Source organism: Saccoglossus kowalevskii, chromosome 13, assembly GCF_978046115.1.
Source record: "Saccoglossus kowalevskii chromosome 13, keSacKowa6.1, whole genome shotgun sequence".
Lineage (NCBI taxonomy): Eukaryota > Metazoa > Hemichordata > Enteropneusta > Harrimaniidae > Saccoglossus > Saccoglossus kowalevskii.
In genome coordinates this window covers 6,643,176-6,656,871 of record NC_140653.1, presented here as the reverse complement: position 1 = coordinate 6,656,871, position 13,696 = coordinate 6,643,176, and the positions used below count along the sequence as shown (strand labels likewise).

The window sequence follows — 13,696 nt, the reverse complement described above, 5'->3', positions numbered from 1 at the left end:
TTATGAATGTATATTGGATTATATTGATATTCCGCTCTAATCCCGTACTATTAGTGTATTATGCCGCAACTCCGACATGTACGTCACTCGTAAGTCTATGTATCACGGCCCCAATCAGTTGTGCCCACACCTGGTTCTCACACATGTTGACAAGACATTCTACAACGAAAATAAGCGAAAACAATGTTTCTGAAAATACGCACATTGGAAACTTGCAACACCATCGTGCTGAAGAGCTGAGAACTGTGAGAGGATACCGAACTTTAAATCATGGGAGGAGGCGGTAACTGGATGAGTGTTACATACTATGCATTTTTGTTCTATCTGTACATATTCTATCATACATGTAAAAGATGTAACATAAATTCTCCTGATAAGAAGCATTTTATATGTCTTTCCTTTAAAAGTGGAAGAAAAAGATTTTTTGAAGATTGTGATCTCAAGTCTATTTTACCAGATGAAATCCCCTGATTACAAGTTGCGAGAATAGTGAAGTTATTATTTTGATATTTCTTCATTTAGTCTTTATTTTTTTTTAAGTTTTATTAATGTTTGTTTTTATTATATTTGTTTAAGTCTTGTTATTTTCTTACCTTACTAAATCCTCTGATGGTTTAGTTGTGTGTAAAGTTATTATATTCATTTTTTTCTTGAATGTGCCAACTTGCATGCATTGTTCTTGGTATCTAGCTTGCAAATTTCTGCTCAGCAAATCTTTGAGCCACTTCCATGAGTTCAAATGGTCTATTCCTAAGTAAAGTGAAAATGAAGTGGTAACAGTTTTCCTACCGACACATTGTAACGAGCTATTACATTTATTGACGAAGGCGCGGATCGACAGCGTAACGATTTTCAGTGTGAACGTACTCTGTATGACATGAACACCTCAGTTGGCACATGGAGCTTTAGCTCCACGGTTGGCAAAAGAGCATCCAGTGGGAACACGTAGTTATATTGTTGATCACATTGCCATGGTAATCATTCTAGACCTTTGACTTTTGACCGTAAGCGGGTTGTTATTTTTATCGATCGGCGTGTGCATTTATTTTACCTGGCAGGTAAGCGATACCCCCAGCATCACTGATCGATGTCGATACTTCTAAGTTCTATGATTTCAGTCGTCACTGCTGTTAATTAGGTAAATATATTAGTCATGTATGTCTTTTTACATTTTTGACTGTTGAACAATCAAGACAATGGTTTCTTTCATGTCTTTTTTAGACTAGTAATGGCTGGCAAATGGTATACACCCACGTAGTCCTGAACATAGCTGTGTAGTTTATTTCGCTGTAATTAGTTTTCCTCTTCTTTCAAAATGCAGCTAACATTAAGTCTACAAACTGATAATTCTGTGAAAACATGTAATAAATACGATATTTACTACTGTAAAGGGGGTAATTATTCACTGGGTTTTAATTTAGCTTATTTCGCTGACTGGAAAATGCGCTAATTTAAAACCCAGTGAATATGTAAAATTTAGCATAGAACACATTATCTAAATGACGAAACCGTGAATTTAAAACCCACTGAATATGCCTGAAATGGTAAATCAGTGAAATTTAATCCCAGTGAAAATTAGTCATTTTACAGTATATGTGTTTCATTCAGTCCTCTTATCACATTTTGAGTTATCATTGCTATGCGTTATATGTTTTCGCATCGCTGTCCACATTCTGTCATTATGTGTAATTAAAGAGGTTCAGGCAAAATTAAACATTAATTTGCACATTTTTTTTTACGTTGGACATTTTTAAAGACCCTGAAACCGTGACGTCATGAAAAAAATGTTTAAAAAAAGCATTTTATTTTAGTTATTGCATTAGATTCCATAGTGAAAGTATTTCTTGAAACTTTGCTTGCTGACATTTGCTGAATAGTCAAATATTAATCCCAATGTTGCTGCAATTGTCCAAAAAAAATTGAAAAATATTCCAGTGTAATAATAATTCACCATTATATTCAAAGGGAAATTAATTACTCCCATGATGCATTGCACCTAATTCTCAGTAGTGCAAAAATTTAATTTAAAAAACACTACATCAGTAATTCATGTTTTTGACTTGATTATAACATGTACTCTAAGCGCAACGAAGGCATTCCCTTAATTTTTATAATTATTTATATATTGAAACTAAAACGTGAGGTTACTATTGGTCGATTGAATGGCTTTGGAATGTTTTCAAATGACATTGTTGATCACTTTGCTTTTTGATTGGCTGGTTAAATTCAATTGCAACTGAAATTTATAAATATTAGTAAAGATGAAGGGAATGCCTTTGTTGCGCTGAGTGTACATTATATTTCACTATAGTCATGACTACTCTATACGAGACAGTTATGCAAGAACTATATACCACCCAATTAATCATAGTAGCCAAGACAGAACTCAGAACTGTGATCTGCATATCTGACCCTAGTTTCAATATAGTATTGATTATACATTAATTATACATATAATAGTACACATGATTAGAACCATATAATCTGTATAGGTAATACAGTGTTGCAGGGGGTATATTTATATAGATACAGCTTTTTCTATCTGTAGATTAGCCATAACATGGAATCCGAGATTCCAGCAAATTCTGCCCAACAGCAACTCATGTCTGTTCGCATTCCGGGACAATCAACACAGAAACTGAAGAAATTTTATGATGAATGGAGTGAGGACTATGACAAGGTAAATATTTATTCTATACACACAACATTGCCATCAAATTCTGACACCTTTCACACTCAAAAATGTAAATGTTTAGATGTAATTAAAGATTCACATATGTACATAACAATGTCAAAGCCATCATACTAGTATTTTTCGTCAAGTCAACAATATCATTTTTCACCAAATTGAACAAAACAAAATTCACTGAAAATATAGAATTTAAGATGTTATCACAAAATGACAAATAATCTGACAAAGGTCCACCCAAAGTATCAAAGCAATTGACGAGGTAGTTTTCAAGAAACAGTCAAAAATGTAATTGTAGAGAAGATAATCCTTTATATGTATTAACAGCTCCATTCTGTCATCTTTGATGACAGCAGAACTAGAAATTGTACTTAATAAATCTACATGTATTAACAGCTCCGTTCTGTCATCTTTGATGACAGCAGAACTAGAAATTGTACTTAATTAATCTACATGTATTAACAGCTCCGTTCTGTCATCTTTGATGACAGCAGAACCAGAAATTGTACTTGATTAATCAAGGTAATTCTTGACAAAGTTTGCAATGCCTCTGACAGTGTACCCAAGTAATTTCTTCACAGCAATGAAATTTTTTTTTTTTTATTAGCTGTAGGCTTTCTATTCCTCCATAGATATCTAATAACAATGCCTGTTAAATTCTGCTATGTTTCAGCATTTACAATCACTTGAGTGGAACTCGCCTACATTTGCAGTTGATGCACTGTCCAAGTATTTACCGGATAAGCATGCTAGAATTTTAGACTGTGCTTCTGGTACGGGCATAGTTGGTGTTAAGGTAATGACTATATGTATATTGTTGTGTTGATGTTGTGTTTATTAAACTAAACATATGTTTGTATTATTATTATTATTATTATTCATACTTATATCAAACCATATATTTTGTTATATATTATTTTTAATAATATTTGGATCTTCCACTATCATTCATATTAGGTAGGTATAGTTAACATTTTGCAACTCCTTTTTTTCATTGACCTCTGATGACCTATAGTCATCTGTAATGCAAATAAGTAACTTGTTGTTGTAATCCCAATATTTTTTTGTTTTTATTTCTCAGTCTTTTTGTTGTATTTCTCAATCTTTTGTTTTGTTTTTCTCAATCTTTTTTTCCCCCAGATATTGTTTTATTCCATATCTTATTGTTGTATTTCCATATCTTATTGTTGTATTTTTATATTTTATTGTTGTATTTCAATATCTTATTATTGTATCCAAACCCATATTTTTGTGTTGCAATATCTTATTGTTCTATTTTCATATTTTCGTTTATTGTTCTATTCATTACTCAATTACACTAAATTCATTATTTTCACAGCTTACAGAACTTGGATATCGAGATATTGAAGGTGTTGACCTTTCTGAAAAATGTCTAAACAAAGCCAGAGAAAAATGTGTTTATAAAACTTTAAGATGTGCAAAGTTGGATTCCGAACCTCTAGATGGAATTGAACAAGGTGAAATGTTAGCATGTTCTATTACAAAATAAATTCATAGTATGTGTATTAATTTCTGTAATTTGATACACCATTATTTATAAATCAAAATTAGATTACTTAATGATCATTAACAGATGTATACAGGGAATGTACATTGTTTGTTCAGTTTATGCCATATAGGTATCATCAAGGTCACATAATGTGTTCATATGACTTTGTATGGATATGAAATTTATATTAAGAGTACTACATGTGTCTGTTACTACATGCGTCTGTTACTACATGTGTCTGTTGCTACATGTGTCTGTTAATACATGCGTCTGTTGCTACATGTGTCTGTTACTACATGCGTCTGTTACTACATGTGTCTGTTGCCACACAGGTGATACTACCGGTAATGAACACATTTTGGTAGTTAATTGTTTAATTTGTTTACATTACTAGATACATATGATGCAATAGTCTGTTCTGGTGGCTTTCTCACAAATCACCTTGATGACAACTGTCTAAAAGAATGGAGTCGTATCGTCAGATCAGGTGATATGCAGTTATAATCTTCAATTCCCAATTTCTTTCTTTAATCCCTTCTCACAAGTACCTTGCATTTGTTTTTATGGAATCCATCAGAATTCTTCAACTTTTCAAGACTGTTGCAATGCATTGATGTACAATAAGATTATGATACTAAAAAATGCCCTAAGACAGTGTGTGATAGAAACTGCATAATTTGCAGTACCTTCACAAAAGCTAAATATAATGATCTCTCATGGTTTATTTTTTTGTTAAAGGTTTTTTACTCTCATGAGAAAAATTGTCTCACAAAAATGTAAGAAAAAAGTGATGAATAAAATTCAAGCATAATAAGCATTTGAGTGAACTGTCTCCACTTACTATAAGGGGAACAATATACTTCATTTCTGTCTGTATTTTCACATGAATGGGTAATTAATTATCTAATACTTTCTAAACTGATAAAACAGTTCCACCCCATGTATTTAATTCCTTGTGAGAATACTACAAATACAAGTGTAGCTCAGTTTACAGCAATAGGGGACCTGTTACAAAAATCAAACAATTTGATTTTGACTTTCATATATATCTCAAAGCCAAAATGTTTTGAGAGGGGTATATTACATTGAGATACCCTTACCTTGAAATACCTAAAATTGACTCAAAATTAATTTTGAAGCACAGAAATATTTTTGCATTTGTCAAATCCCCTACAATGTTCTTGTGCTGTGCTGTTTCACTACAACGCTATGATTGCTTTGTCCTGTTTTTAAGTTCAATTTCATGCATAATCTCGCAGTGTGCGAAAAAGGGTCTATTAAAAAAACTCAACACCAAGTTTTTGCTGATTTCAGATGGAGTTATCTGTATTACTGTCAATGCAGACTGCCTGTATTTAGTTGAAGGACCCACATTGGACAATTTAGTATCTGATGGAAGATTGCAAGTGGTAGAAAAACGCAAAACAACAAATCATATTGGAAAAGAATTTGGTTATGTCATCGTTCTAAAAGTACTTTAAAAATGGAATTCAGTAAATTTACATCACAAGTAAAATTGGTAACTGTTGCTCAAATCATAGCAATAAACTAAACTACAGATAAACTGCTGTATTAGATTAAATAACATTCATTCAATCATACTAAATACATGTACATGTGTATGCAAATAGTTTGGTAAGAGGTTGTAACGGGATGTTTTACAAGATGTCTCAAGTTTCTAATGCAATATTTACTAAGGAACTACCGTATAGTATACAATCATTTATGAGCTGCCAATATTTGTGGGAGGGGGCATTAATGATATATATAATATACAGGGTTCAAATTTTATTGTGATCTGCTGTGCTGGTAAATGTTATAAGTTTGTAGTCCCATGGTAGTATTGGGTTGTCTTTAAATACTGAATGTGAATACTGAATGTGAATACTGAGTGTGAATACTGAGTGTGAATACTGAGTGTGAATACTGAGTGTGAATACTGAGTGTGAATACTGAATGTGAATACTGAGTGTGAATACTGAGTGTGAATACATATAAATGTTAATATATTCTTCAATTTGTGTAAAACACCCATAGATTCACTGAACAAAGTATTAGTATTTTGGAAATCACTAGTATCTCAGTTAGGGTTTCTTGAGCTACTAATAGTTTTTAACTTTGAATATTATCTGTGTGTGAGTGTGTGTAGTGAATGACTGACTGATCAATGATGAGTGCTAGGTTTGAAATCAAATTTTAAGTTTTGTCTTTTGTTTTTGACATTTTTCATTTCCAAAATAGCTGTCATTACATGCATGTTTATCAACTCATGTGCTTTATGGAATTCTCAATTTCTTAAATAAAGTATTTTTCTTTCAAAGTTGCTAACCAATTATAAAATATCCTATGTTGATTAGGAATAAAATTCATTCAGAAATTGTGCACTGGCATTTTAATGACACTTGTATGTGTATGTATTCACTACAAGTCATTGGCTGTTTTTACTATGAGGTTGATATTATTTGTTCGTAAGAGCTGCTTGATACCAGTGATAGTTGTTTTATCACATGACTAACTCAAAAATGTTATGATACTTAACTCATGAATCATATTTGTTGTTATGACTGTCAAAGATTTTGATATTCCTGCTGAGGGTTAATGTTGTGTGGTAGTTAAGAGCACTATTACCGGTAATGTTAACAGGTGCTCCAATTATTACAATTTTAAAAGACATTTTTCGTAGTGGCAATACCCAGTAATCAAATCCTAATTCAGATTAGCGAAGTAGGTGATTGGAGAAGAAATGCAATAACTGTGATTCATGGTTATCTATACATCACACACTGACATAGATGTACACTAAATGAAAGAGTGAAAGAAACAAACACATGGGTAAAAAGATTCACTAGGTATTAACCATATAAGGCATTTTAATTCACAAAATGACTACTTGACATTATTGTAATCACTGTTTTTTCTTCTTTTGAGGAGCTTTTTTGGCAATTTTATCTTGATTTTGCGTATTGCTTAAAAAAAATTCTGGATAATAAACACAGCGCAATGCCAGTACTTGTGGTATAATAAGGAGAGCTAGATTGATAATCCAGAAGACCAGTCTGGTATCCATGGGTACCCTTAATTCAGCTGCAGTACGGTCATGAAATGAACAACCAATATGTGTGAATTGTGCCTGCAATAAAACATATCAGTGACAATAATAACTGTATGTAAGTATTATTTACCTAATATTTTGGTTACCTCACTAGGGATAATTTAGATGGCAAATCTAGAACATCAAAACTAAATGAAAATCTGCTTCCAATTTTAGCCAGCCACAGTTTCAATTTCAGTTTCAACCATCTATTAAGAACAAAATGACATGTTTAACTATTTTTTATAATAAAAATGGCCAACAGATGGCCATATTGAATAATACCACACAAGTGGCTCACAGTATATTCCATGTTGACTTTCCTGTGTATAGAATGAATCATTCTATCCCAGAGTAACCCACATGGCCGCAAGTTTTTGAAAATAACTACAAATTTGTGTGCATAGTTAAAAATATTAATTGTATTCTCAGACCAGAATCTAAAGCAGCATTGCTTAAAGCAATGTATCAGATATCTTTCAGTATGATGTATTTTCAGTACATAATATGATGCATTTTTTGCATTGCAACAGATTTGCAATTTCATCTATATTCAGATGATTTCACCACAAATATGAATTCAATGTTCCTACAAGCACTCTGGTACATTTCAAATAAGATTCTATAACCCTAAGGCATCGATATACAGCAAGAACCAGCAGTTTTGAAAAATTATCCCAGATAAAGGGTTGAAAATCACAAACAAGGCACTTACTGATGGTATATCCACACAACTTATTGGACCTATATGGTCACTGAACTAAAGAAGATATTTGTAGTTTTCATCACTATGTACTCCATCCAAAGTATATTCACACCATAAATCGCATAGAAATGTTCTGTGATTATTTTAGAATTGTATCTACAGATGGTCACTGTACCCAGCAGGTAACAAGATTGATACCAGTAACATATAAACAATGAATATATTGCCCTGAATGACACACATACTAACCTGTGCTGCAGCGCCTGCATGGATTATTGACCAGTCTATCATCCACTGCTTACCAGGATAAATTAGACTGTACACTGCCATGATGTAGTAGGGTACAAAGTAAAATAAATACACAAGCATCTGGAAAAAAATATCAAGTAAAAGTCCATTCAACTGATTCAGGATAGAATGTGTTGGCAGAATGTTGGCTAAGTGCCAGGAAGTCCATTGGAGTGATCCAGGATAGAATGTGTTAGCAGAATGTTGGCTAAGTGCCAGGAAGTCCATTGGAGTGATCCAGGATAGAATGTGTTAGCAGAATGTTGGCCAAGTGCCAGGGAGTCCATTGGACTGATCCAGGTTAGAATGTGTTGGCAGAATGTTGGCCAAGTGCCAGGAAGTCCATTGGAGTGATCCAGGATAGAATGTGTTAGCAGAATGTTGGCCAAGTGCCAGGAAGTTCATTGGAGTGATCCAGGTTAGAATGTGTTGGCAGAATGTTGGCCAAGTACCAGGGAGTCCATTGGAGTGATCCAGGGTAGAATGTGTTGTCAGAATGTTGGCCAAGTACCAGGGAGTCCATTGGAGTGATCCAGGATATATGGCATTTATTATAAAGTACATACAAAATACAAATAAATATTATTGTGTCTTACCTGTAGTTTAGGATAAATGACATCATCAGTGAGATATGGTTCATAGCGCTGCAGATATACTTGTGTTGTAGTCATTGGACTGTCCAGTGCAGCCTGATGGGAAGGAAACACATGCAATTATAGATACAACAGCTAAGAAAAATTGATCCTTCCTAGTCACTAATGAAGCAAGACAAAGACAATAAAATTTGACATTACGCTATTAAAGCTAAATCTATTCTTTGCACTGGTAATCACTAAAATTTGCTTGAAGATTTGAAAAAAAGCAATATCAATATAAAAGTATGCATTCTATCTATGGATACATAGACAAAGTACACATAAACTAGCATTGATAAATCTAATGTCCAACATCTAATGATACGCCATGTAATGAATTCAATGAATACCATCACATCCCCCCCAACATGCACCATCTGTTTCACCTACATCACTCAATGAAATGCTAGACAGAAGTGGGTAGTAAGTGGAAAGAATTAAGACCTTCTTGTAGCTACATGCGTTTAACTATGAATGTCCCAGGATACACCAGGATATGGCTTGCCAGAATTTGCTCCATGTTTTTTATTCTTGTTGAATATGACTCACCATACACACATTTATATACTCTTTATTGAGGCATGAAACTTAAATCACAAATGTTGTAAGGAGACAACATATTTTGGGTTTGAAAATTGATTACATGCAGAGGTACAATGTACACAGTTTTCAGAAATTAACAGACCAGTGATGATTGTGGTGTAAATATAAATGTATCAATTAACATGTGGGATGTGAAGATTGTGCAAATGATGGATATGCTGTATTAAATTAGTGGAATCCAGATTTATGTAGTGGCAGTGGAAAAATGGTCCTTGTACATTAAATTAGCTGTTTATCAATAATAATAATAATTTATTAATTGTATAATGGCCTCCGGCCCATTACAATCATGCAAATTAATTATTGACAAGAAATAAATTTACATTACAAAATATGTATGAAAATATAGATGAAGAGTGTGTCAATAGATAATATAAGCCCTATATAATAATGTGATGGGGATATTTATATATATATATATACATACAAGCTTATTGGAAAAATGGTCCTTGTACATTAAATTAGCTGTTTATCAATGGTCAAATACAAAGCAATGTTTTATTGCACTTTTTTATGTGCAATTTGCATTACACCTTGGATCACTATGTATTTTTGTATTTGTATTTATTTATTACACAGAAAAAGAAAATATACATAACACAATTAATTTTTCCTTTTTACCACTGCAAAGGATTCTGGTGTGGGTCATGGAAATAGCTCATTTGAGCTAGTCGAGTCCTTGACCCGGAATAAAAAATAATATTGTACTGACGTGCGAATTATCGTAAAATTATCATATACATATATTTTTATCTTGATATAGTCAAAATTATAGTTCAATTACTAAATATCAAAATTAAATAAATAAGTCATTGAAATTGCTGAGTGAATATGAACATTATTTTGTCGCATAATAAACAAATCACTAAATTTAATAAATCATTTTCCACAAAAATAAACTAATCACTAAACTGCAAAATCAAGCAAACAATCAGTCTGTCGATCAAACAAATATCATAAGGTAATCATATATATGTATATGCGATTTTTAGGCTCTATCCTGATATGGTGAACAATCATAATTCAATTGAATAAATAAGTCACTTAATTGCAAAATAAATAGATTAATATTTTTCTAATCGTAAAACAATCAACCACATTGTACAAACTATCAGTCTATCAGTTAATCATTCAGTCTGTAGTTGTCAACCAATAGTCGTATAATAAATGATAGCCTATGATATTGAGTTAAGATTATAAAATCATGGACACATCATGTACTAAGTCTGTAAAGTTTGAAAAAATATTAAAATAACAATTCGCAGATCCAAAGATCGATCATTATTTTGTTCAGTAACTAAAAAATCAAAAACATATACATTTGTAATTTGGAGAAAGTCGTAATTGCAATTAAAATATTTTCCTACCATAACTCAGTGACACAATTACTTACCATACCACGAACACTAGCTACAGCTATAGCAAACAGAAGAGATACAATTAAAAGTATGTCAAGTGGTCTCCACAATAAAGATTTCTTTTGGCTTTTGGCAACCTAGAAAATGAGGAACAAAAGAAAAAGATTTGTTGGCATTAAAACCCAAAAGTGTAGCTGCCAGGATTACACACAAACATGTCAATCCCCTCCACAATTTGCAATGTAACTCACCCAAATTGGTAGAATGGGAAGTTCAAGGTTTGTAAACCCACTTATCTGAAAATTATCTGACATTGGCCAGAATAGTTAAATTTAGGTAAAGTCAAGTACTGTAAATGCGTTAATCATTTGCTGGTTTTAATTTTGTTATTTTTGTTGATAAGTGAAATTTGCTAAATTCCATGTGTAGAATAACAATAGAACTCATTGTCAGCAAAATTGCTCAAAATAGTGAAATTAAATGTCAAATTAAAGTAAAAGATCATTTGTGAATCAAATCATCTAAATAGGCAAAATTTGTATGTCTTCTAATATCAGGACTTTTACTGGTCATTCTGATGCCATATTACCGAGAGTTGTTGATAGTAGTAATTTTATATCTGTCACTACGGTAATCATTCTGAATTACACATCTGTTTTGGGGTAACTTTAATGCTATACTGGTATGGCATTTTCCAAATATGATAGCACATATGATTACATATATTTAAGTTTCAATATTTGCCCTACTATGAATAACAGATAGGATGATAACAGATAATTCTCAAATAAAATGTTGTCCAAGATCCTTCAACGTATAGCCATGTGACAAACTACATATTGCTCAACACTGAGGCTAGTTCAAAAAAAATCACAGAAAAATCACTAATTATTTACATACCTTGTCCTGTGGAGTGTTAAGTTTTCTTTTTGATGAGAGTAATCTATGTAGCATCATGAGTGGAATGATAACATATGGCGTATTTAGGAAGTATGAAGCCTTCACGTTTCGTCCATTCTTTCCAATGAGATTACCCGGCATAAAGACTACCATACTGTTAATGATAGAACCTGCCCAATACAGACCAATGTCACGATAACTTACACTAAAAGAAAATATATAACAAGTAGGTACTGATGTTTTAAAGGAAATTGATATAATGTCCCTATGTCAAGTGTCAATGGTGCTAAAATACTAAAAAAAAAATTAATCATTTCATCAACTGAGGGCGCTGTGCAGAGAGTAAAATAAATAAAAATGAAATATTCTTATAGACCATACCTTAAATTACATATTTTCTACATCTGTCATGTAAATCTGTTATGTAATAGATACTCACTGCCAGGACATAGCTGCTGCCATGGATAAATACATTATATAATGACCTGTACCATCCCAGTAGTTAATGAAGGTACCATGTGCTGAATTCAAGTAAGGTTCTCCCTGAAAAACAACAGCAGCCACAAATATAATAATGACTAAATACTGGTACTGTGGCATCAATCATCCCGAATTCTGGTTAATTGAAGAGAGTAATAGTGTCAACAAATTTTAGAATAAATCAGTTGTCATTTTAACATACAGTATTTTCTAGATGTTCAAGTTCAATGTACCTCCTTCAGATAGAATGTCATAAATCCATCCATTACTCCATCTAATTCCAAAGCAATTATAAAATCTACCACACAAGTGAAGGAAAATACTCCGCACACTGAAATAAAATGACTATAGCCATAACATATGTATTGAAAACATATTAAAACATAGCTGTAGAGACTGGGGACATATTATTGATGTGTCATTACCATTTAGCCTCATTTATGATAAGAGTTATTGATCTTTATTTTAGATTAATACTGTGAAATAATTTATTTTCACTGGAATTAATTTTTCGCTGAAAAGACTTTTTTGGTATTTTGTGTGGAATTTATTTTCACTGATTTTGGCCGAGTTGAATGTAAAATATAGGAAAAAAGGTATATTCGCAGGATTTTATTTTCACTAAATCATTCCTTCAGCAAAAATTAATCATAAGCGCAAATAAGGTATTTTACAGTATATTTATCAGTATAGACCCCTATTAATACTAAATATTGAATTGAAAAAAAAAAATTAATAACTTATTCGAGTTGGCAAAGCTGTCAACGAAATAGTGATCAAGATTGCTAACCTGTAAAATGTAATGAACCAGGTAAAATAACATTGTGAACTACTGAGTGATGTGTAACGACACGTTTAGTTTATTCCATCAGCACTAGTAAATTTACTGGGAGCCTGATATTGTTTTGTAAAGTTTATTTTTGACAGAGTTATCATAGCCTTCGTGGCATGTCGAATATTAATATTGAAATGTGACTTCAACATTATGCTCATATTTGGGAATACATGTATACGAATAATAAAAAGTTGGCTCAAACTCCATATCAATATCACAGTCCCCATTGTCAAAATGCATAAATGCCCCTCAAATACATTTTCAAATTATATTGATCAAACGCTTACCGTAAAAAAACTTATCCCTCGGTGGTCGTTTTTGCAATTTCCCAATTAAGTATGCCCCTGTGGTCATAGCCAGGAGAACGACCACTCCGCAAACAAACACGAGAAAGTGGTCTTTGCTAAAATGCATCAAATTCACGGTGTATGTGACGGGGATCGCTGTCAGCGACATGACGAAAACTGCGGCAGCTCCAGACATGGTTTTAACATCAATGGCTTTACTAAAATGAAAGAGTATAACGTTTAGATACAAAGTCCATTGATCATCCCATTTACCAGCTGGTAACTTTGTTATCATTGCACGTGTTAGTTCGAAC

At 32.5% G+C, this 13,696-nt stretch overlaps 2 protein-coding genes across 2 annotated transcripts; one reads left to right on the top strand and one right to left on the bottom strand.

Moving 5' to 3' along the window:
- Window positions 1-1,015: 1,015 nt before the first annotated feature.
- LOC100376205 (methyltransferase-like protein 27) lies at window positions 1,016-5,763 on the top strand. Its single transcript, XM_006814541.3, has 6 exons — window positions 1,016-1,138; window positions 2,549-2,680; window positions 3,363-3,485; window positions 4,029-4,167; window positions 4,594-4,686; window positions 5,514-5,763. Exons 2-6 carry the CDS (start codon window positions 2,561-2,563, stop codon window positions 5,678-5,680), a joined length of 642 nt encoding a protein of 213 aa, XP_006814604.1. The 5' UTR covers window positions 1,016-1,138; window positions 2,549-2,560; the 3' UTR covers window positions 5,681-5,763.
- A 1,277-nt stretch (window positions 5,764-7,040) lies between these two features.
- LOC100376054 (transmembrane 6 superfamily member 1-like) lies at window positions 7,041-13,648 on the bottom strand. Its single transcript, XM_002733178.4, has 8 exons — window positions 13,383-13,648; window positions 12,494-12,591; window positions 12,220-12,323; window positions 11,781-11,985; window positions 10,916-11,017; window positions 8,881-8,973; window positions 8,246-8,365; window positions 7,041-7,329 (listed from the first exon to the last, which is right to left on the bottom strand). The coding sequence occupies exons 1-8, from the start codon at window positions 13,576-13,578 to the stop codon at window positions 7,105-7,107; spliced, it is 1,143 nt and encodes a 380-aa protein (XP_002733224.2). The 5' UTR covers window positions 13,579-13,648; the 3' UTR covers window positions 7,041-7,104.
- Window positions 13,649-13,696: the final 48 nt, after the last annotated feature.